The sequence below is a fragment of the Cyprinodon tularosa genome, unplaced genomic scaffold (assembly GCF_016077235.1).
Source record: "Cyprinodon tularosa strain WSP-4 unplaced genomic scaffold, ASM1607723v1 ctg634, whole genome shotgun sequence".
In the NCBI taxonomy this organism is placed as follows: Eukaryota; Metazoa; Chordata; class Actinopteri; order Cyprinodontiformes; family Cyprinodontidae; genus Cyprinodon; species Cyprinodon tularosa.
This window is the reverse complement of record NW_024039379.1, coordinates 276,285-299,463: the sequence shown is the minus strand read 5'-3', so window position 1 is coordinate 299,463 and position 23,179 is coordinate 276,285. Positions and strand designations below refer to the sequence as shown.

At 41.6% G+C, this 23,179-nt stretch overlaps 1 protein-coding gene across 3 annotated transcripts in view; it reads left to right on the top strand.

The window, feature by feature from the left end:
- The window catches only part of LOC119798721 (spectrin beta chain, non-erythrocytic 1), a 141,264-nt gene that overhangs the window by 99,815 nt on the left and 18,270 nt on the right, over nt 1–23,179 (top strand). For all 3 annotated transcript variants that reach the window (XM_038308294.1, XM_038308293.1, XM_038308296.1), the window contains 8 exons: nt 2,635–2,859; nt 3,596–3,685; nt 6,607–6,885; nt 8,449–8,579; nt 8,648–8,852; nt 11,600–11,974; nt 12,068–12,154; nt 17,622–17,779. In XM_038308294.1, the coding sequence (XP_038164222.1) occupies nt 2,635–2,859; nt 3,596–3,685; nt 6,607–6,885; nt 8,449–8,579; nt 8,648–8,852; nt 11,600–11,974; nt 12,068–12,154; nt 17,622–17,779 (1,550 nt within the window). The remainder of the gene's footprint in view (nt 1–2,634; nt 2,860–3,595; nt 3,686–6,606; nt 6,886–8,448; nt 8,580–8,647; nt 8,853–11,599; nt 11,975–12,067; nt 12,155–17,621; nt 17,780–23,179) is intronic.

Here is a 23,179-nt window from a genome sequence, read left to right as displayed (position 1 = left end):
TTTAATTGGCAAATTATCTCATTTACCTACTCAAATTAAGGGTAAATGGACTTATATCTAGATCGTTTTTTCCAGTGTACTCGATTCAAGAAAAAAAAATGCATTTATTTTAAGAAAAAATGACTTTTTAGATTTCTTTTTTGCAGTGCAATTTCTTACACTGCAAAAATGATCTAAAAATGAGTAAAAAAAGTCAAAATTTAAGTGTATTTACCCTTAATTTGAGCAGGTAAATAAGTTGATTTGCCAATGGAATTAATATTTTTACTCTTAAAATACGATAATTAGATATTATACACTTGAAATAAGACAATGCAATTGATTTTTCTTTTAAATGTAAATTGTCTTGTTCTACTAGCAAAGTGTCTCACTTAACTCCTTAATTCAAGAAAAAAATGACTTATTGAGATTTACATTTTTTAAAGTGTAGGAGTAACCTGACTGCTCCATATTTTAATTTTTATTAAAATAGGTGTTATTAGCCTTATTCATAGCAGGTAAGTAAGACAATATGCCAATTGAATAAGATGATTTACCTTTAAAACAAGATAAAAGATTTGCTGAAATATCTTATTTCAAGTGCATAATTCTGATTATTTGATTTTCAGGGTAAAAAACAAATTTCATTGGCAGATCATCTTAGCTGTTTAAACTAAGAGCAAATTATTTGAAGTATATTTTGCATTTAAGTCTGTTTTCAGGGAGATAACTTAGTCTTGTTTGGATTAGATATATGAAGCGTTTAAATTCAATTCTAAATAAGTATTTTTTTTGTAAAAATAAGTAATTTGTCATTGAATTGAAGAGTTAAGTGAGACACTTTGCAAATGGAACAAGAACAATTTACATTTCAAAGAAAAATCAATTGCATTGTCTTATTTCAAGTTCATTTTATCTAATAATCTTATTTTAAGAGAAGAAATACTCACTCCATTGGCAAATCATCTTATTTACCTGCTCAAATTAATGGTAAATACACTTAACTTAAGATATGTTGACTTATTTTTAGATTGTCTTTGCAGTTTAGTGACACATCTATGGAAGTAAATCTGTGTCGCGGGGATTTGAATTAAAAATGCCGCTGAAATTTAAATGTTTTTTTGTTTTAACTGTTTCAGTGTTAAAATATATTCAGAAAACATTTTCCACCTAAAAAAAAATTCATTGTCATTATTTCTACACAGTTGAAATTTCATCTGTTATTTTGTCTTCAAGCTAAAAATTCACATTACTATTTCAAAGTGATTACATTTTCAATACTTATTTTTCAGTTTAATTTCACACTGGAAAAAATCGAAATCTAGATAAGTCATTTTTTCTTAAAATAAGTGCATTTGTTCTTGAATTGAGGAGATAAAAGAGACATTTTGCAAAAGGAACAATAAGATTTACATTTAAAATAATTAAACAACAATTGCATTGTCTTATTTTAAGTGCATATTATCTAATTATCTTATACTAAGAGTAAAAATACTCATTCCATGGCAAACTACCTCGTTTACCAACTAAATTAAGGGTAAATACACTTAATTTAAGATATGTTGACTTATTTTTAGATCGTTTTTGTAGTTTAGTGACACATCCAGCTGCTTGTAGATGTGACTCAAACTGAGTTCCTCATCTTTTGGTTTTCGAAGCCTTCGTTCTAAATTAGATGCATAATCCCCTTTAATCCTTCAGCATTCAGCCTGATGACTCATTAAATCCATCGCTGCTAAAAATATAAATCTCAATTAAAACATGAAAAGCATTTAGCATTAAGTTCATGTTAGCAGATAAAGATGTTTCCTGCCAGTCTGACTGGTTAATGTGGTATAATAGGGTGTCTATAGACTGACACTGTTGGGTTTTAGTTTCAGACAGTTAAATGCACCGTCTGCCCTGTGATTGGTCGATGTTTTAATGAACACCTGAGATCTAAGGAAGTGTCATTAGGTTGGATTTAGGTCTGATGATGGTTCCTGGTTTCTTCTGAACATCATCGCTGGTCGTTTTCCCTTTAAATTCCTGGAAGCTGAAGCTGCTGTTACTGTAGTCATGTGAGTGGAAGTGGAACCCGTTGTTATGTAATTCCCACTCCGCTCCGCGGATGCTCGTTATGTAATCCGGTTGTGTTTTGGGGCTCCTCTCACTGAGGAAGGATCTCTGATGTTAAACGGTCCTGCTGTTGGTGGGGGGGCTCTGATAGCTGCAGGTTGGACGTTTAGGGGACTGGTTCCCAGTCCAGTGATGCTGCAGACTGAGTGGGAGCCCCGCTGATGTACGATGCTGCAGCTTCAGAAGCTGTTTCCTCCGTTTGTCCCGTCTGAGCCGTGCAGGCGGAGCGGTGATCTGGTTCTGACTCCAGTCCAGACTCCTGCTGATTATTTCCCTCCATGTGATGCTTCCTCACGTTATCACTCTGCCTCCTGCAGACGGACCTGACTTTATTGCTTTTCCTCCTCTGAGTCGGAGGTAAACACATTTTATTGGCTGCAGACGAGGAGTGGGTTTCCCTGATGGACTTTTGTTTATAGAATATCTGCTTCTTTATTTCCTTTAATCTGAGAACATTTTAACCCCCCCATCTCCACCCGTAGGTGTTTCATTCATGCTGCCTCATGATGATTAGAAACTAAAATGTTCCTCCTGCAGATGCTGGAGAGCCAGGTGGAGGTGCGTCAGAAGGAGGTGGAGGAGCTGCAGAGACAGTCTCAGGCCCTCAGCCAGGAGGGGAAAGGCTCCGACGAGGTGGAAGGGAGGAGGATCACCGTGGAGAAGAAGTTCCAGGCGCTGCTGGCGCCTCTGAAGATGAGACGCGACAACCTGATGGCGTCCCGCGAGATCCACCAGTTCAACCGAGACGTGGAGGATGAGATCGTAAGTGGGGAGTTTCACTGCTCGGCTCAGTCTGATGTGGGAGGACGGTGCAGGAAAGGAACCAGGAGCTGAAGTTTATGCTGCTTCTGCTTTTAGAGAAGAGCCGGTTTTACTGTAAACCTTCTTTATGCTGAAGTTTCCCTCTATCTGCTCCGTCTCTGCCTTCGGCACCCCTGAAATGTTGCTTGTGCATCATTTCCTGGGCGTTACGCTGCCGTGCGATATACATAAGTTCGGCTGTTGTTGGAAATAAGTTCTGGACTCATTATGAATACTCTATACTCTGTTTTTCAATCCTGGTCCTCAAGGCACCCTACCCTGCATGTTTTAGATTTTTCCCAGCTTTCACACACCTGTTATCAATTGATAGCAGATTATCAGGCTTTGCTGAACTGCAATCATCCGAATCAGGTGTGCTGAACCTCAGAAACATCCAAAACATGCAGAGCAGGGTGCCTTGAGGACCAGGATTGAAAAACACTGCTCTATATGCCCAGAATTGAAAAAATACATAGAAAGTTCAGCGCATGCCAGCGTTTTAGGAGAAGCTGGGACGTCAGGCATATGCTGGATAAACTGGCAAGGTGTGACGGCGGCCTGTAGTCCAGCTGCAATTGAAGTAATATTATTTCCTCCCATCAATGTGGACGTCCTGCAGCATCAGAGCAATTAATGCTGCTGTAGAACCTGGTGCCTGAGTCCAGTTTCCGATGACGATGTGTCTGTGTGTCTCCAGCTCTGGGTGGAGGAGAGGATGCCTCTGGCCACATCTACTGACCACGGACACAACCTGCAGACGGTGCAGCTGCTCATCAAGAAGAACCAGGTAACGTGGAAACAGCGTTTTAGCGTTTTACTGAGGCCATGTGTGCCGCAGAACGCTGCCGTCGGTGTGTTTTTATGGCCGCCAAGGGCGCCACTGTGAGGCGGTTCTCTGTAGCGCTGCCTCTATCTACGGGGAAAGATAGAGCCACGTTGGGGAGGGAGGGGGGGTGTGGGGAGAGCATATTTCACACTTTATCCTTGACAGGATACAGTCTGAGATATCATAAAAAACATCAGCAGAAGAAAATATAAGCAGGAGACAAACATTTCAGCAGAGGGTCACATCAGAGGCTGGAGACACATTTAAGGTCAATCAGACATTTGAGCATCGGTTGTGTTCAGAGATGGGAAGTAACGAAGTACAAATACTTCATTACTGTACTCAAGTAGATGTTTCTGATATTTTTACTTTACTTTACTACTTATTTTTATGGCGACTTTTTACTTCTACTCCTTACATTTTTACACAAATATCTGTACTTTCTACTCCTTACATTTTAAAAAATTGTCTCGTTACTTTAGTTTTGAATCATTTCAATGGAGTTACCGTTAGTATTTTTCACGTCATCAATACCAAGTTCAATCTAACTGGATGGGAATCTACGTTGCATTTGACGCACCACTACAAGATGAATGGACAGATTCGGCGGTATTCATTGGCGGCAAATCATTGCAGCTTGGTGGCGGTGGCGTTAGCAAAGTAGCATGGACGACGAGATGATTGAAAATGAACACAACGGAGATCTAGTCCTATTGGCAGACATCCATTTAAAATGTAGGCAACAGCATGAAAAAAGTAGTTTCTACTTTTACTTTTATACTTTAAGTAAATTTACAAGCCTGTACTTTGTTACTTTTACTTGAGTAAAGAAGTTTAATCAGTACTTCCACTTTTACCAGAGTATTTTTTAACACAAGTATCTGTACTTTTACTCAAGTACGGAAAGTGAGTACTTTGCCATCTCTGGTTGTGTTTGTTTATGATTGAATTTGTTCAATTTCCATCCGGGGGGAGGTTTGATAAGGGGGGAGGCCGAATCCAGAATAACACTTATTGTTTTGAGAGCAGGCTGCACAGGAATTTCCTTCAGCCTTCAGTCTTTTCTTGCCGGCTCTACATTGCGAATCCAATATTCCATATTTGTTGGGCTTTTCCGCATCCAAGATGTTGTCACCTTTGAGTTCAACCACAGCAGCCAGCCTGGGTTCAGTCGCACCCACATACGGCTCAGCTCCTGATCTTGCTCATTCACAGCCTTATTGAGGGCGTCAACCGCTGCTTCAGCCTGATCAGTGCACAAATTCCCGCAAACATCCTCTGTAATTGTAGATATATCAGGTTTCCTCCAAATTCAAACAGGAGAAATCCGAGTATCATAAATCCAAACTGCCAAACGTCTTCTACATCCTCCACTGAATACATTGCAAAACACACCATCCTGCAAGCCTTGCAGGAGTCCATGGCGTATCCCACAAAGTGCTTCCTGGTAAGACAGGAAGGGTTCCCGTTTCCCTGTCTTTCAGTTGAGAAAATCTGATCAATTGCATTGAAAGACCAGCTGATCAGATCCATGGTTTGAATTATGAAGAAGTGGCTCAGAAAAGACAAAACACAGCAAAGCAGGGACAGAGCAGGGAGGAACTAGCCTGACGTAGTCCGACTCAATTCTAGTCAGAATATGAGTCTGATGCTGCTCCATAGAGCTGTGATTATGGGGCGTGTTTTGAACGAACCAGGATAAAAAATGCCTCTGCACTCAATTGGATAGACCTACAACCAATAAGAGCAACGGAGTGCGTGACGTATGTTAAGCCAGGCATAGTTGTTGTCAACAAAAATCAAAGCGTGCAGTTGCACGCCTAGAATAAGAAGATGAGCCTTGATCGCGTTTCTCTGTTCCTCTTTTAAAATTAATTTGCTGTCGATATCTTCTAGAACAGACCTAATAGCAGAATCTACTCACCTAAACTCTCTCTTGTTGTTGTCACCCAAGCGCACTTTGGTCACATGGTTGATTACGTTACTGTTGATCATCTGTCCATCATCGTATAAAGCCCGCCCTGACAATTTGATTGGATCGCCAGAGGGTGGGCGATCATACTCGCGCTACTATGGAGCAGAGCCAGACCGAACTTCCTGACCTCAAACTTTGTGGGCGGGACTAAGTTCGGAATGGCACCCAGGCTAGGGAGGAACCGGAGCAGCAGGGAAATGTGACCGCCTCCTTCAAGAGTCGGAACGGAAACGTGAGGCTCTATTCTCCTCATTTAAGCTGAAATGATCCAATAAATACTAGTGTTGCACCGATACCGATACCAGTATCGGACGGGGCCCCGATCCAGCACTATAATGGTGGTATCGGTATCGGCGAGTACCAACAAATAGGGCACCGATACAATTTTGAGAGCCAAAAGTTTATTCAACTATTGTCACCAACTCCTGGTAGGCAATAAAAACTTTTTATATTTATTATTATATTCACTTTGTATTAGATTTTTTCCTGCTTCACAAAGGTAGGCAGCAGCTTGACAAAGCCATGATGGCAATTGTTTTACATTATTATGGTATCGGTATCGGCCGATACTGCACAGCCATGTATCGGGTATTGGTATCGGGGCCAAAAAATGGCATCGGCGCAACACTAATAAATCTCCTAAAGGAAAAACATGCTGAGGAGTTTGGGCATCTTCAACTATTAGAGCAATAAATGTTTTTCAGACCAAATAATTTCTGTTTTAGTTTCCATTTTTTTTATGTCTGGAGAAGACAATATTAAGCAAAGCTCCAATAATTGTTTTCCTGGAATGTAGGAAAGAAAGTTTCTGAGACTAAACGTTCATTAAACTCCAGTCTGAAGATGAAGGGAAGTTTCTGTTATTTGTCGGTAGAAATAAAAAACCTTGTTTTTGTTTAATCTGCAGACGCTGCAGAAGGAGATCCAGGGTCACCAGCCTCGATTCGACGACATCTTTGAGCGCAGCCAGCACGTTCTGAGGGCCGACAGCCCCACGGCGGAACCCATCCGCCAGAGGCTGACCGAGCTGCAGGCGCTGTGGGATCAGATCAAGAAGGAGACGGAGAAGCGGCATTCCCGGCTCAGCGAGGCCCACGAGGCCCAGCAGTACTACTTCGACGCCGCCGAGGCCGAGGCCTGGATGAGCGAGCAGGAGCTGTACATGATGTCAGAGGAGAAGGCCAAGGTGAGAGGAGATCTCCGCTTCCTCTGGGTCTCACTGATGGGAAAAGGTAGAAAGTCTAGGATTTAGAATTCAGGAAAAACAACCAGGAAACAGTTTTCTTTGTGTCAACGATGAGATTATTTCGTTGATGCTCCTTTTTTTTTTTATGACGATAACGAAAACTGACGAGCTAAAGATGAATCTTTGATGGTAAAAACATGACGACTCATGGGTGTGAGTTTTTATTGATGAAGAGACTAAATAAAGATGTTAGCAAGTGGTCAGTCAGACTTTTAAAATGCATCACTGTGCTGCTGCTTCCTGTCTGGTCATGCCGCCCTCCTGGCGTGCGGCGGTTCACATTCTGCATGACCGCAGCTGGACCATGGGAGCAGAGGCGGGGGGTGAAAGTGATCCAGAATGATCCGGTACTGCGTGTTCAACTCAGACAAACTCTGCTCTTCCAGCTGTTCTTGTGCAGAAATGCATCTTTGTGCGGCTTAGAGTCTGCGCTCCATTCTGACTGCTTTTTCAATTCAAAATGTCAGAAATAGCGTTAAGTTCCAGGTTTTATCCAGCAGCCCAACAAAGCCTGGTTTTAGTTTAGAAAACATGCAAATAGAAACGGATGAACGGGTCCCCCCCTTTGGAAAGGGGGTCGTTTGGTTTTTCTTTCTTAACATAGATGGCTTCCTTCATGCCCCTCTCGAACCACCTGTCTTCTTTGTCCAAAATGTGAACGTTCTCGTCCTCTGGTGCTCAGATTTCAGCTTTCAAAAACCTAAAATGCAGCAACTGAGTTGATCCGTCCTGCACTGGAAAAAATCTAAATCTAGATAAGTCATTTTTTCTTTAAATAAGTGCATTTGTTCTTGGATTGAGGAGCTAAAAGAAACATTTTACCAGTGGAACAAGACAATTTACGTTAAAAATAAGAAAAAACAATCGCATTGTCTTATTTCAAGTACATATTATCTAATTATCTTATTTTAAAAGTTTTAAGAGTCAATTTGCTACTCAAATTAAGGGTAAATACACTTTAAGACATTTTTTCTTATTTTTAGATTGTTTTTCCTGTGTGCTATCCTTACCCTTAATTTGAGTAGGTCAATCAGATAGTTTGCCAATGGAATAAGTATTCTTACTCTTAAAATAAGATAATTAGATAATATGCACTTGACAGATGACAATGCAATGATGTTTTCTTATTTTAAGTGTAAATTGTCTTGTTCCATTGGCAAAATGTCTCTCTTATCTCCTCAATATAAGAACAAATGCACTTATTTTAAGAAAAAATGACTAGATTTTGATTTTTTCCAGTGTTCTTTTCTCTAACTTGGTCTCAATCAGTAGTTCTGGTTTTTTTTCTAAATGCTGTTTCTGTTTAACTTTGTTTCATTTATCTCAACCTGATTTTTATTTCAGTTTCCTTTTGAAGTAGGTTGTAATTTCCCTGCTTTCATGTTTCTTCTCTTACTTTTCATTTTACTTCCACGTTTCGCTCTCGTTTCCTCCTGCGATCGTTGCTGGTTTGTTGTGATGAAACCTTTCAGTTCACCTTTACGGCGTGTCTGTGTGTCGCAGGACGAGCAGAGCTCCGTGGCCATGCTGAAGAAGCACCAGATCCTGGAGCAGGCCGTGGAGGATTACGCCGACACCGTCCACCAGCTGTCCAGCACCAGCCGGGGCCTGGTGGCTGCAGGCCACCCTGACAGGTGAGGCTCTGATCTGTTAGAGGGAAAAGCTCCGGGGACCAAATGCTGATGCTCTGCTCCTCCTGCAGCGAGCGCATCGGCATGCGTCAGTCTAAGGTGGATAAGCTGTACGCCGGCCTGAAGGACCTCGCTGAAGAACGGCGCGGGAAGCTGGACGAGCGTTTCCGACTCTTCCAGCTCAACAGGGAGGTGGACGACTTGGAGCAGTGGATCGCAGAGAGGGAGGTGGTGGCCGGGTCCCATGAGCTGGGACAGGACTACGAACACGTCACGGTGAGAACACACCTTCAGTTTGAGGAGCATCGGATCAGAAGCTCCTAAAGCACAGAAAGAGTTTCAGGTTTTCTTTCTGCTCAACTTGGATTTCTCACAATCTGTTCGGAAAAGATTGTTTTAGAGGTGAAATTTGGACATTTTTATTTTCACACTGTGAAGAAAGATATTCAGTTAAGTTAAGGTTAAATCCTCTGTTTTTTGAATTATTTAAAGGAAAAGTCCACTCAGCCAAGAATGATTAATGGATTACTATTTATACCTAAAATTAATACGTTCACAGGGATTTAATTAATTTTGCTTTAATCAATAAAAAACAAAAAGAAAAAAAAATCTGTCGTGATCACTGAGTCTGGGAGCGGCCATTTTTGCCCAAGTATAGTAGCCCCTCCCTCCTGCCATCTTCCAGCAGTGACGTCACGGTGCGGTAAGCCTAGCGCCATTCTCCCCGCTTTACAAGCTAAATCAATGGGAACTACTAGACGCATCTGCAATCAACAACAATTATTGAAGATTTCCAGAGGACTTCACCATTGAAATTCACCAGAGCTATAGTGAAACTGACAATGCCCACGTGCATGGCAGCTGGATGCTGGAATACATCGGGTAAAAGTGAAAAAAAGAGTTATTCCACCTTTCTGATTCCCGATCCTCCACGGACGGGTTGGTCGTTGGATCGCCAACTTGAAGAGGGAGGATTTGCCATCGAACTTCTGGCCAGAGAAAAAACCTGTAATATGTAGCCAACATTTGGAAGAAGAATGTTTTCAAGATGACTTGGATAATAGCGCGTTGTGACAAACACCAGATACAGCACTGGGACTTGATCAACAGCCGATACCGCACCGTGACAATGTCACTAACCAGTAGGTGGCAGTAGTGTTCTTTGACAAACATGGATGCCTCCAGTAAAGTACATTCAAATAAAAATTGCTCCGAATATGAAATGCTTACATACTGTTCAATAAATTAAATTAGTACTTTCAGAAGTTTGAATTCTGAATATGAGCGACTTTTCCTTTAAAACACGCCTTGGTCTGTCACATCTTTAGGGTTTAGGGGTCTGGTGGTTCCCTCCCTTGGAAAATGTCGACATTTAGACTCTGAAACATGATTTCCTGCATCATGAGGTTTCTTCCAACTACCTTTGTCCTGATTATGGGTATTTGTGCTTGATTAGTGGTGGAAATTTCATAAAGAGGATCTGAGATCATTTTTAGCCACAATATTATGTTTCATAGGTTAATTGAAAAAGTCTGATGCTACGTTCACACTGAACGCCATCAGAGAATTTTCTGCTGCTTCATCTCTGATCCTCATTAAGGTCAGCCGTCCAGTAAAGTGAGTCCAGATGCTTCTGCTGCTCCTGTGTTTGATGCCAGAGAGCAGCTTTGCTATATTAGCTGTGATCAGCGGGTAGAAAGTAGTTAGAATCTATGTTGAAGTGAGAAAGTCTTCCTGAAAACATGGTCTGTGCAGTCAGTTCATCCAGATTACCATCCTGCCTTCAAAGATTATTTCTCTGTGGGAGCCGCTCAGACCTAGCCTCGTGAGACCATCCTGATCTCGTGAGCTTTCAAGATTTCACTCGCTAATCAGTCTGGCTACTTTTCGTTAAAGAAAATTTGGAGCCGTTCACCAAACGAACGTCCAATCAGCGTTGGCTTTGAGGCGGGTTGAGGTGTGACGCAACGAGAAGCGCGACAGTTCAGTCTAAAGAACATGGCGGCTTCAGCCGATGAAACTAGCGTTAGCGTGGCTATCGAGCAAGTTTTATGGGAATTACAGAGTATTTCTTCACTGAAAGAAGAGCAAAACACTGCTCTGGAGGCTTTTCTCAGAGGAAAAGATGTTTTTGCTCTTCTCCCCACTGGTTTCAGCAAGAGTAGCCTGGCTGTTAGTATGTCATATGCTTCGTTGATCTGATTGGTTTATTTGGCCCGTCTATCACCAACATAGGCCAATCAGCTAACCAGTATTTTCGCCCCTTCCCAAAATTACTTCAACGGAAGGTTTCCAGATGGATATGCGGAGCAAATCCATCTGGTGGAGTCAGGCTACCTCAGACCCCCACATACCAGCGCTGCGCTGTCACTGGGAATCCCCAGCAGCAGCTGCCTCAGGCCCGCTCGCCTCTCCAGGGTTTTCCCCTCCTGTTGGTGGCGGCTGGAAGTAGATGTTAGCGTTTTTCAGGTCTGTGCTACAAACTGCAGGCAGCAGGATAATAAAAGCCAACATATTGTGCCGGCAGGTTTCTACATTTGAAGTTAATTTAGGCGTTAATAAACTGTTTCAGAGGAGTGATCATAGCGCTCTGCATCAGCAGTGCTGCGTCTGACTCCCTGCCAGCTCCCAGATCAGCTGCTCTGATTGGTTGGTGAGGCGCGTCCAGCAGCTAATGTTACATTAAACCAACTCCAGCAGCTGCTGCTAGTAAAACTTTGAACATTTGAGCAAACTAACCAAAGCTGTACATCCCAAAAAGCGTACAGTGTACACCCTTAGGTATTTTTATGAGCAGAACCTGATTTGTTTATCATGTTAAAAAAATTTATTTGATGAAATATCTCTGTTTCTTATTTTAAATATCGTCAGGAGGAAACTCGTCAAGTTTAGATTAAAGAATTTTCCTGAACTTAATTAAAAACAGGCAGCGATGGACCTGAAGCTGACCTGAATCTTCCTGTTTAGGATTTATTGTTTTTATTCTGATTCCGGTCATAAAGATAATCTTCCTTCTCCTTCAGATGCTGCAGGAGCGATTCCGAGAATTCGCCCGTGACACCGGGAACATCGGCCAGGAGCGCGTGGACGGCGTGAACAAGCAGGCGGACGAGCTGATCAACGCGGGCCACAGCGACTCCGCCACCATCGCCGAGTGGAAGGACGGCCTGAACGAGGCCTGGGCCGACCTGCTGGAGCTCATCGACACGCGCACGCAGATCCTCGCCGCCTCCTACGAGCTCCACAAGTTCTACCACGACGCCAAGGAGATCCTGAACCGCATCCTGGACAAACAAAAGAAGCTCCCGGAGGAGCTGGGCCGGGACCAGAACACGGTGGAGACCCTGCAGAGGATGCACACCACCTTCGAGCACGACATTCAGGCTCTGGGGACGCAGGTAGGGGTCAGGATCCAGCCCTCCTCTGATTGGACGGGAGGGAACACCTGCAGCTGCTCGCCTCGAACCGACCTGAACTTCTTTCTGCTGCAGGTCCGGCAGCTTCAGGAAGACGCCGTCCGTCTGCAGTCGGCGTACGCCGGAGACAAAGCGGACGACATCCAGAAGAGAGAAGGAGAGGTGAGCGATTTTTATCAGAAGCTGCTCCTTGTTTAATGAAGCAGCGGCGCTGCTGATCATGCTGCGTAACGCATGCTGCACGGCTGCTGCTCTGACATCACATCCTGCCTCTGCTCCTCTAACCACGCGTCTGGAAAACGCCTCATCACGACAGATACGTTTAAAAAGGTCGATGCCAAAAGCTCCAGACTGCAAAAAATAGAAAATTAAATGCCTTTTTTTTTTTTATCTATGAGGCGCCGTTTGTAAAGTTAAGCAGTCAGAAATTGGGAGCAATATTTATGATTATTTAATGTTTTTAGAGAAACATATTGAGGTTGATTCCCCCCCCCCACCCCCCCCCCCCCCCCACCCCCCCAAAGTAATTTTTTTACTGTCTCTCATTCATTTATAAAAAACTTACTTTGTTAAAAAAATATTTAGCTTCAAACTAAATATTTAGTTTTCAATATGTTGTTTTTAAATAAATATAGAGGTTCAAATATTTTATGATATAAATATATAAATATTTATTTAACAAAATTAATATTTAGCTAGCTATGTGCAGCTAAATATTAAATTTGTTAAATAAATATTTATTTTTTAGCTAAATATTTAGCTAGCTATGTGCAGCTAAATATTATGTTTGTTAAATAAATATAATTTTTTTTTAGGTAAATATTTAGCTAGCTATGTGCCAGCTAAATATTAAATTTGTTAAATAAATATTTATTTTTTAGCTAAATATTTAGCTAGCTATGTGCAGCTAAATATTATGTTTGTTAAATAAATATTAATTTTTTTTAGGTAAATATTTAGCTAGCTATGTGCCAGCTAAATATTAAATTTGTTAAATAAATATAAATTTTTTTAGCTAAATATTTAGCTAGCTATGTGCAGCTAAATATTAAATTTGTTAAATAAATATTTATTTTTTAGCTAAATATTTAGCTAGCTATGTGCAGCTAAATATTATGTTTGTTAAATAAATATTAATTTTTTTAGCTAAATATTTAGCTAGCTATGTGCAGCTAAATATTAAATTTGTTAAATAAATATTTATTTTTTAGCTAAATATTTAGCTAGCTATGTGCAGCTAAATATTATGTTTGTTAAATAAATATAAATTTTTTTTAGGTAAATATTTAGCTAGCTATGTGCCAGCTAAATATTAAATTTGTTAAATAAATATTAATTTTTTTAGCTAAATATTTAGCTAGCTATGTGCAGCTAAATATTAAATTTGTTAAATAAATATTTATTTTTTAGCTAAATATTTAGCTAGCTATGTGCAGCTAAATACTAAGTTTGTTAAATAAATATTTATTTTTTAGCTAAATATTTAGCTAGCTATGTGCAGCTAAATATTAAATTTATTAAATAAATATTTATTTATTAGCTAAATATTTAGCTAGCTATGTGCAGCTAAATATTATGTTTGTTAAATAAATATTAATTTTTTTAGGTAAATATTTAGCTAGCTATGTGCCAGCTAAATATTAAATTTGTTAAATAAATATTTATTTTTTAGCTAAATATTTAGCTAGCTATGTGCAGCTAAATATTAAATTTGTTAAATAAATATTTATTATTTAGCTAAATATTTAGCTAGCTATGTGCAGCTAAATATTATGTTTGTTAAATAAATATTAATTTTTTTAGGTAAATATTTAGCTAGCTATGTGCCAGCTTAATATTAAATTTGTTAAATAAATATTTATTTTTTAGGTAAATATTTAGCTAGCTATGTGCAGCTAAATACTAAGTTTGTTAAATAAATATTTATTTTTTAGCTAAATATTTAGCTAGCTATGTGCAGCTAAATATTAAGTTTGTTAAATAATATTGATTTTTTAGCTAAATATTTAGCTAGCTATGTGCCAGCTAAATATTAAGTTTGTTAAATAATATTGATTTTTTTAGCTAAATATTTAGCTAGCTATGTGCAGCTGAATACTAAATTTGTTAAATAAATATTTAATTATTTGCTAAATATTTATTCAACAAACTAGACATGCAATTTTCAATCTAAATATTTAGTTTAGACCTAAATTCTTATTTAAGAAATTAAGATTTTTATAAATTAATGAATAAAATAGTGAAAAAATAACTTTGGAAATAAATAACCCCCTTATTTTTCTCTTAAAACACGTTAATAAGCATAAATATTGCTCCTAATATTTGACTGCTTAACTTTACAAACAGTGACCCATTAGAATCAGTGCATTTTCTCTTAAATTGAGGAGACAAGTAATACACTTTACTAATGGAACAAGATAATTTACATTTAAAATATGAACAAACAATTACATTATCTTATTTCAAGTGCATATTATCTAATTATCTTATTTTAAGAGTAAGAAACTGTTGGCAGATCATGTGATTTACCTGCTCAAATTAAAGGTAAAAGCACTTATTCTAAGACGTTTTTTCAGTGCAGTTTTTAAAGGCAGGAAGTTTTTCCAGCAGCTTTTGGTTAATGAGATGAGAAAATTTTTTTATTTAATGAACAAACAAACCTGAGAATAAAGTTTTCTAAAGTTAAAAACAGAAAACTGGTTCTTTATGCTGGTTGGATTCTGTAAAACTAAGATGAATTTCAGGTGTTTTAAAGTTTAATTTGACTGTAAATGAGGCTGAATATGGGCAGCAGATCCTCCTGAACTCTGCATGAACTCCAGATTCTCTGTGGTTCTGGTCCAGCAGGTCCAACCAGCCTGCGGGTTCGGTTTTCATTGTTTCCTCCCGTCTGGTTTCATGTTTGTATAACAGTAGAGTTTTACTGATCCATCAAACCCAAATGTTTTCGAAAGGTTCATCTTCATTAGAAGTTACATTTCTAAACTGGTTTAAAATGAAACAACAGTGATTTTCTCTGATCTGAGGTCTGAGCTGCTTCCTGTCAGCTTCATTCAAACCTTCTGCTGTTGGTCTAAAGATGAGGTCAGAGCTGAAGGACGTTAAACTCGTTAAATCAGTGGAGATGATCAGACTTTTCTTCCCACCTATCGCCTGAACTTCTGATTTTATTTCCAAAATAATCTAGATTTTTGTAATTTAATTGAAGTTAAATTCAACAAACGTCATTCTAAAGAGAAAATATTGAGCTGGTTTCCTGATGATGGTTGTTTTAAATTCAGGGGCGGATTTAGGAAATTTGGGGCCCTTGGCAAAGACAGGCTGGGGGCCCTCTGAATGGAGAACACATAGATCAGCCCCATTCTCCAGATGTAGAAATGTTAATAGAATAGACATCCATTATCTGTTCTAGGTTGTGTCCCTCTCTTCTTGTCCCTTTTCTTCTTGTTTTCCTCTCTATGTTTTGTACTCAGCTGACTTTTCATGCTGTCTCTAAAGGAATGAAAGATTTTTTCCAAGCACTAAGCTCACTTAGCTGATTGCTCCTTCCTGTGTTTCCAAAAAGGCCAAAGTAAATAACCCAGTCCTTCTTTTCACTGTAGACAAGCCATGATCTGCTTATCTGTTCTCCATTTTTCATTTGGATGAAATAATAGCTGCATGAATCATGACAGCAGACAAGATAGAGGAGAGCAGGAGGCGGGGTTACCAATCTACTCGCTCTGGAGAGCAGAGTTCGCTGCTTTTAGATGTTGTCTCCAAAGTCTCCAGTAGCAGAAAAAAGTCTCTAGATTTGGCGCTAGGAGCTTTTTAGAAATCAAAGTGCTAGAGGGGTCTGAAAAGTGGCTAAATATAGCGACTAAAGCGCTAAGTTGGCAACACTGCTCTTTGCATGGTTTGTTTTCAAATGGTTTGCTGCTGTCTGTTTGGACCTTTCTGAACATGTGCAGCAAATGGACTGATCCAATATGGTGGACACTGAAGGGGGGGGGGGCTGAGACACAATTAATATTATCAGCGTTCTGATGGCATTTTAGCCAAAGGATTTTTATCAAAAACATAATTAATGTGCAGAAATAAGGAATAGTTGTATTAACCATACATGGAAACAGAGTTTTATGGGGCCCCCAGGAACTTACCCCATAAACCCCCCCCTTTAAATCCATCAGAGGATGAGCAGATGAGTGTTTTACCTCAGTCTAAGCCGATAACTTTGAAAAAGTTTACTTTAAACCCCATTTAAGGAAGTAAACCTTACAGATTTATTTCCGGCGCTTATTTAAAAAAAAACAAACCTACAGGTAAATAAAATATAGATAATCCTAAAACATTTTTTCCTTCTCACATGACACAACCAGCTTTTAATGATATAAATCTCACTAAAGAATTAGAATAAAAACCTTCAAATTCAGTGTTTATCTGTGTATTATGCTTTAAATTGCTGATTAATGCATAAATATCCCATTATTTCCTATCAGAATCACCTGTGCAGCATTCAGTGTGAGGTTAAGCTGAGGTTTAATCTCCATGGATGCAGCAGGATCCTGGTTCCAGGATTCCTCATGCTTGTTCTGCCTCTGAAAGCCGACCTGTTAGAAGTGTTGTTGACTGGTTGTGTTTTGACCATCCCTGTATGTTTCCCTGCATATCCTCCCTGTGACTCCAGAAGAGGAAGGGAGAGGTGAGACTCCGCTTCCCTCCAACCTCGGCTTTGCATCAGCGCTCCTTTCTGGCTGCACTTCTACACTTTCTGTTCCCGTTTGGACTAAAATGAACTTCCGGAACATTTTAGTCACGTTTCGCTCGGCTCCAGCGGAGCGTGGGTCTCAGGCCTGCTGGGAGCCTTTGTCTTTGCCTTCTCACACAGAGTCGGGCTTAGTAGTACCTGCTGAACTCCACCCGGCTGGGCTGCTGAGAGAGCTAAAACAAAGGCTTCTTTAATAGGAATAAGGTAAAATAATCGGCCCTCCTGGTTTTATTCCTCTTGTTCATCCAATTCTTCAGGTAATGAACCTTTAGAAGATGAAACGGAGGATCTCTGCAGACCCAACAGCTGAGCAGGAAGCTCAGAGCTTCTCGCCGTAGTTTGATGCTCAGCTTCCAGTTAGATGCTGACCTGAAGCTGCTTTCAGCTCTTCATCGTTAATAGTTCTGGATCCTCGGGGTCTGCAGCTGCTTCAGCCGGACCTCTGATGCTGACAGGAGAAAAATCAGCTGAGTTTAGGTTCCATCAGATCGTCTACGTTCACCAGCAGAACCTGCTGCTGATGCGCCTTCAGCTAAACTTCGCTCCCCGTTTAGCCTCAGCTGCTGATGTTAGGCTTAGTCCTCTGAAGATGTGATGAAGCAGCATCGCTGCCCGCAGTTTATTCCCGCAGAGAAGAGTTTGCTTTGTGTTTCTGCTGCTGCTGCCGGAGCCTCTGCAACCTGCACGATGAAATGTTCTCATTGATTTGCTTGGATCCCATTGGTTTAATTCCCCGAGGCCACTTAGAGCTGCAGTTTAATGGAAGCCCGGCTTAATGAATCCCTCCGTCTGCCGTTTGCTGTCGGCGTGTTTCTCCTCAGAGACTCGTCAGGCCGGCTGCTGGATCGGATCCATAACGTTTCCGTCTCCTGTTCCCCGCAGGTCCTGGAGGCCTGGAAGAACCTGCTGGAGGCAGCGGAGGGCCGGCGGGTCAAGCTGGTGGACACGGCCGACAAGTTCCGCTTCTTCAGCATGGTGCGGGACCTGATGCTGTGGATGGAGGACGTGATCCGGCTGATCGAGGCTCAGGAGAAGCCCAGGTAGGAGGAGAACAGCCGTGTTCTGTCAGACCACCATACCCCGTCAGACCAGCATAACCAATCAGACCAGCATACCCCATCAGACCAACATACCCCGTCAGACCAGCATAAACAATCAGACCAGCATACTCCGTCAGACCAACATACCCCGTCAGACCAGCATAACCAATCAGACCAGCATACCCCATCAGACCAACATACCCCGTCAGACCAGCATAAACAATCAGACCAGCATACCCCATCAGACCAGCATACCCCATCAGACCAACATACCCCGTCAGACCAGCATACTAGCATACCCCATCAGACCAGCATACTAGCATACCCCATCAGACCAGCATACTAGCATACCCCATCAGACCAACATACCCCGTCAGACCGCATACTAGCATACCCCATCAGACCAGCATACTAGCATACCCCATCAGACCAGCATACTAGCATACCCCATCAGACCAGCATACTAGCATACCCCATCAGACCAACATACCCCGTCAGACCAGCATACTAGCATACCCCATCAGACCAACATACTAGCATACCCCATCAGACCAGCATACTAGCATACCCCATCAGACCAGCATACTAGCATACCCCATCAGACCAACATACTAGCATACCCCATCAGACCAGCATACTAGCATACCCCATCAGACCAACATACTAGCATACCCCATCAGACCAACATACTAGCATACCCCATCAGACCAGCATACTAGCATACCCCATCAGACCAACATACTAGCATACCCCATCAGACCAACATACTAGCATACCCCATCAGACCAGCATACTAGCATACCCCATCAGACCAACATACTAGCATACCCCATCAGACCAGCATACTAGCATACCCCATCAGACCAACATACTAGCATACCCCATCAGACCAGCATACTAGCATACCCCATCAGACCAGCATACTAGCATACCCCATCAGACCAACATACTAGCATACCCCATCAGACCAGCATACTAGCATACCCCATCAGACCAGCATACTAGCATACCCCATCAGACCAACATACCCCGTCAGACCGCATACTAGCATACCCCATCAGACCAACATACCCCGTCAGACCGCATACTAGCATACCCCATCAGACCAACATACCCCGTCAGACCGCATACTAGCATACCCCATCAGACCAGCATACTAGCATACCCCATCAGACCAGCATACTAGCATACCCCATCAGACCAGCATACTAGCATACCCCATCAGACCAACATACCCCGTCAGACCAGCATACTAGCATACCCCATCAGACCAACATACCCCGTCAGACCAGCATACTAGCATACCCCATCAGACCAACATACCCCGTCAAACCAGCATACCCCGTCAGACCAGCATACTAGCATACCCCATCAGACCAGCATACTAGCATACCCCATCAGACCAGCATACTAGCATACCCCATCAGACCAGCATACTAGCATACCCCATCAGACCAACATACCCCGTCAGACCAGCATAACCCGTCAGACCAACATACCCCGTCAGACCAACATACCCCGTCAGACCAGCATAACCCGTCAGACCAACATACCCCGTCAGACCAGCATAACCCGTCAGACCAACATACCCCGTCAGACCAGCATAACCCGTCAGACCAACATACCCCGTCAGACCAACATACCCCGTCAGACCAGCATACTAGTATACCCCATCAGACCAGCATACTAGCATACCCCATCAGACCAGCATACAAGCATACCCCATCAGACCAGCATACTAGCATACCCCATCAGACCAACATACCCCGTCAGACCAACATACCCCATCAGACCAACATACCCCGTCAGACCAGCATAACCCGTCAGACCAACATACCCCGTCAGACCAACATACCCCGTCAGACCAACATACCCCGTCAGACCAGCATACTAGCATACCCCATCAGACCAGCATACTAGCATACCCCATCAGACCAGCATACTAGCATACCCCATCAGACCAACATACCCCGTCAGACCAACATACCCCATCAGACCAGCATACCCCGTCAGACCAACATACCCCGTCAGACCAACATACCCCGTCAGAACAACATACCCCGTCAGACCAACATACCCCATCAGAACAACATACCCCGTCAGACCAGCATACCCCATCAGACCAACATACCCCGTCAGACCAGCATACCCCGTCAGACCAACATACCCCATCAGAACAACATACCCCGTCAGAACAACATACCCCATCAGAACAACATACCCCGTCAGACCAGCATACCCCGTCAGACCAACATACCCCGTCAGACCAACATACCCCGTCAGACCAGCATACCCCATCAGACCAACATACCCCGTCAGAACAACATACCCCATCAGAACAACATACCCCATCAGAACAACATACCCCGTCAGAACAACATACCCCATCAGACCAACATACCCCATCAGAACAACATACCCCGTCAGAACAACATACCCCGTCAGACCAACATACCCCGTCAGACCAACATACCCCGTCAGACCAGCATACCCCGTCAGACCAACATACCCCGTCAGACCAGCATACCCCGTCAGACCAACATACCCCGTCAGACCAACATACCCCTTCAGAACAACATACCCCGTCAGACCAACATACCCCGTCAGACCAACATACCCCGTCAGACCAACATACCCCGTCAGACCAACATACCCCTTCAGAACAACATACCCCGTCAGACCAACATACCCCGTCAGACCAGCATACCCCGTCAGACCAACATACCCCGTCAGACCAACATACCCCTTCAGAACAACATACCCCGTCAGACCAGCATACCCCGTCAGACCAGCATACCCCGTCAGACCAGCATACCCCGTCAGACCAGCATACCCCGTCAGACCAACATACCCCTTCAGACCAGCATACCCCGTCAGACCAGCATACCCCGTCAGACCACTGTACAAAAAGTACAAAAACAAAACTACCTTAACGGGCGTTTATCCCTTTAGTCATGTACAAAAAAAAACAATTTACGGTCAGATTGCCATACGCTTCAAAAAACACCAAAGAGTTAGTAATGGAATAATTTCTTTGTACAGGACTAAAGAGATACACTGGAAAATATCGCAATCTAGATAAACTATTTTTTATTAAAATAAGTGCATTTGTTCTTGGATTGAGGAGGTAAAAGAGACATTATATACTTAAAATAAGAAAACACAATTGCATTGTTTTATTTCAAGTGCATATTATCTACAGGTGCTGGTCATAAAATTAGAATATCATGAAAAAGTAGATTGATTTCAGTAATTCCATTTAAAAAGTGAAACTTGTATATTATATTCATACATTACATACAAACTCATATATTTCAGATGTTTATTTTGTTTAATTTTGATGATTACAAATGACAACAAATGAAAATCTCAAATTCATCATATCAGAAAATTAGAATATTACTGAAGACCAATAAAAACAAAGGATTTATAGAAATGTTGGCCAACTGAAAAGTATGAACATGAAAAGTATGAGCATGTACAGCACTCAGTATTTAGTTGGGCCTCCTTTGGCCTGTATTACTGCAGCAATGCGGCGTGGCATGGAGTCGATCAGTCTGTGGCACTGCTCAGGTGTTATGATAGCCCAGGTTGCTCTAATAGTGGCTTTTAGCTCTTCTGAATTGTTGGGTCTGGTGTATTGCATCTTCTTCTTCACAATACCCCATAGATTTTCTATGGGGTTAAGGTCAGGAGAGTTTGCTGGCCAATTAAGAACAGGGATACCATGGTCCTTCAACCAGGTACTGGTAGCTTTGGCACTGTGTGCAGGTGCCAAGTCCTGTTGGAAAATGAAATCTGCATCTCCAAAAAGTTGGTCAGCTGCAGGAAGCATGAAGTGCTCTAAAACTTCCTGGTATGTGGCTGCGTTGACCCTGGACCTCAGAAAACACAATGGACCAACACCAGCAGATGACATGGCACCCCAAACCATCACTGACTGTGGAAACTTTACACTGGACTTCAAGCAACGTGGATGAAGTGCCTCTCTTCTTTTCCTCCAGACTCTGGGACCTTGATTTCCAAAGGAAATGCAAAATTTACTTTCATCAGAGAACATGACTTTGGACCACTCACCAGCAGTCCAGTCCTGTTTCTCTTTAGCCCAGGCAAGACGCTTCTGACGCTGTCTGTGGTTCAAGAGTGGCTTGACACAAGGAATGCGACAGCAGAAACCCATGTCTTTCATACGTCTGTGTGTGGTGGTTCTTGAAGCACTCACTCCAGCTGCAGTCCACTCTTTGTGAATCTCCCCCACATTTTTGAAGGGGTTTTGTTTCACAATCCTCTCCAGGGTGCGGTTATCTCTCTTGCTTGTACACTTTTTTCGACCACATCTTTTCCTTCCCTTCGCCTCTCTATTAATGTGCTTGGACACTGAGCTCTGTGAACAGCCAGCCTCTTTAGCGATGACCTTTTGTGTCTTGCCCTCCTTGTGCAAGGTGTCGATGGTCGTCTTTTGGACAACTGTCAAGTCAGCAGTCTTCCCCATGATTGTGTAGCCTATAGAACTAGACTGAAAGACCATTTAAAGGCTTTTGCAGGTGGTTTGAGTTAATTAGCTGATTAGAGTGTGGCACCAGGGGCCATCAATTTTGAACCTTTTCACAATATTCTAATTTTCTGATATGATGAATTTGAGATTTTCATTTGTTGTCATTTGTAATCATCAAAATTAAACAAAATAAACATCTGAAATATATGAGTTTGTATGTAATGTATGAATATAATATACAAGTTTCACTTTTTAAATGGAATTACTGAAATCAATCTACTTTTTCATGATATTCTAATTTTATGACCAGCACCTGTAATTATCTTATTTCAGAGTAAATATACTGATTCCATTGGCAAACTATCTCATTTACCTGCTCAAATTAAGGGCAAATAAATCTAATTTAAGACATTTTTACTTATTTCTAGATCATTTTTGAGAATAATACAGATGAGGCAAAAGAGCTAAATTGATGATGTACATGTAATAGACATGGATTTATTACATTGTTATGGTAATTCCATGTTCAATGTCTGGTAATGCATGCAATATACGTAGATATATCTATATATAGGTATCTCTCTCTATATATATATATATATATATATATATATATATATATATATATATATATATATATATATTATACATTTCACAGTGAATGACTTTCTATTTTCTAACGTTAGACCCAATGTCAGTGGCTAACTCAGTCAATGTCTTCCAGTCAGTCTGAGATAGCCAGACTAATGTTAGTCTACAGACTAAACTATAGGATCCATCGGCTATAGATGGATTTATTGCTTAGTTCATCCACTGACTGGGAAATGACCAGTGGAACGTCTTCCTGCAGACAGAAAACTGCTGGTTTTAGCAGCCAGATGCTGAACAGGGAGGCATTTTACTGC